Source organism: Aplysia californica, unplaced genomic scaffold (genome assembly GCF_000002075.1).
Source record: "Aplysia californica isolate F4 #8 unplaced genomic scaffold, AplCal3.0 scaffold00012, whole genome shotgun sequence".
In the NCBI taxonomy this organism is placed as follows: domain Eukaryota; kingdom Metazoa; phylum Mollusca; class Gastropoda; order Aplysiida; family Aplysiidae; genus Aplysia; species Aplysia californica.
The window spans coordinates 1,990,816-1,992,680 of record NW_004797282.1 but is presented as its reverse complement, the minus strand read 5'-3'; the positions used below and the strand labels follow the sequence as shown (position 1 = coordinate 1,992,680).

Sequence of the window (1,865 nt, the reverse complement as noted above, 5' to 3'; positions counted from 1 at the left end):
TCTTCTTCTTCTTCTTCTTCTTCTTCTTTTTCTTCTTCTTCCGTTATTATAATCATAATAATAATCGTCTAGGCGACGGTGCCCAGCGACCCGGAGTGTTCAGTGACCAAGGGATGCTTCTCCGAGTGCTCGGGGGACGCCTGTGAGTTTGTGGTCAGCTGGAGAGTAGATGGAGACTTCGGCCTGTACACTCTGACCTCTGACATAGGCTCGACCACCGCCGGCTGGATCGGGCTGGGGTTCTCTGCCGACCAAAATATGGTAAGACAAAGTAGTCATTGTTTATGTATATTACATTGTTGTGTCGCAACAGATTATTGTAAAACAAAATGGCCGTTTTTGTAATGTTCTGTCACTACATTATCGTGAAATAAATTGATCATTGTTTATAATATTTATGTTTTTTTTGTTTTTTTGCTCGGTCATAACATTCTATTGTGCGAAAATGTGGTCATTGCTTATATAAATATTATTATATAACATGTTCGCTTTCATCTGTCCGCGTTAAAAAAGGACAAAGACATTTACATTAATCATCAATTTACTAATGTGCACATAGCACTCAGGTAGGTCAGCGACCAAACATAAAATATTTTTTTCAGAAACGCTTCCGTGCTTTTCTTGCAGTTAAATTAAATGTACTTTGTGAACTTTAAGTTTGATACCTGGCATTGTATCATTCTTTTGAGCTTTTCAGTTTTATATTATCTTAATTTTAATTCTAATTTTGATTTTCATATTTTTACACTTTTGAAAATGTATGTGAATATTCCTTGATGTGAGTAAAAGAATAAAGATGGAAGTGTATAAAAAAATTATTTCAAAAATATAAAATATTAACGCCATCTTCAGATTGCCGAACAATTATACCAAGATTGCGCAGATCGGCAAATTGCTCTGAGCACATGCACAGGATCGATCCAATTATTGGTTTACAATGATCTAGCCTACAAACTGCTCATTTTGAGACAATGACACCACCCTGCCCCAATATTTCAGTGTAGTTTTTATCTCAGGACGTGTCTAGACATTTCGGAAAGTACTCACTCCTTTGTAGGACCATATTTCATAGGTGTGCGTTGAAGTGTGGTGTTGATGAGTAGGTCAACTTTTTGATGTTTTAAGCGTGTGCTGTAAATCTCCTATTATTATTATTTTTTATATATCCTGCTTTAGGTTAACATCAAAGAAAACGTGTCGAAACCTTAGTTTGCAGTAACCTTCATTAACGAGCTTCTAGACTTTGTTGGTCATCCAACTTTTAGACCCGCACGCAAAGACCCGAGGAGATCAAACAGAGCGATTTGTTTTAATCTTGTTTTGACCACGGTCAGACGAAAGTGAACATGCTTTAATATTATTATAATAATATTGTTCTGTCACTACAGACTATGGTAAAAGAAATAGTGGCCACTGTTTATATACATATTAATGTTGTGTCGCAAAAACTATAAGATAATTAATAAAAGTGCTGTTCATGTTTAATGTATATTAATATGTCACAAAAACTATGGCAAGACAAAGTGGCAATTGTTTCTGTATTGTTTTGTTACAATAGACTATGGTAAGACAAAGTCACACTTGTTTCTGTATGCTCAGGGCGGTGAGAGAGTATAATACGTAATTATGTGTCATAAAAATATAATCTCAGGGCGGCGACAGTGTATATAAGTATGTGTAATTATGTATCATATAGATATTTTCAGGGTGAGGACAGAGATGTAATGATGTATAAAACTCTATTCCCAGGGCGAATACAGTGTTTATATTTATGTGTTTGTTTTTGTTTTTGTAAAGTGATTTACGGCGCTCGCAACTGCATAAGGTCATATGAGCGCACGGGACACATTTAACTTTTTCAGTTG

The 1,865-nt window shown here is 35.5% G+C and overlaps 1 protein-coding gene across 1 annotated transcript in view; it reads left to right on the top strand.

Annotated features, from left to right (window-relative positions):
• Positions 1 to 72: 72 nt before the first annotated feature.
• The window catches only part of LOC101856997 (putative ferric-chelate reductase 1 homolog), a gene marked incomplete at its 5' end in the record, with an annotated part of 15,840 nt that continues 14,047 nt past the window's right edge, over positions 73 to 1,865 (top strand). The window contains 1 exon segment of the mRNA XM_013084054.2: positions 73 to 261. Within this exon segment, the coding sequence (XP_012939508.1) occupies positions 73 to 261 (189 nt within the window).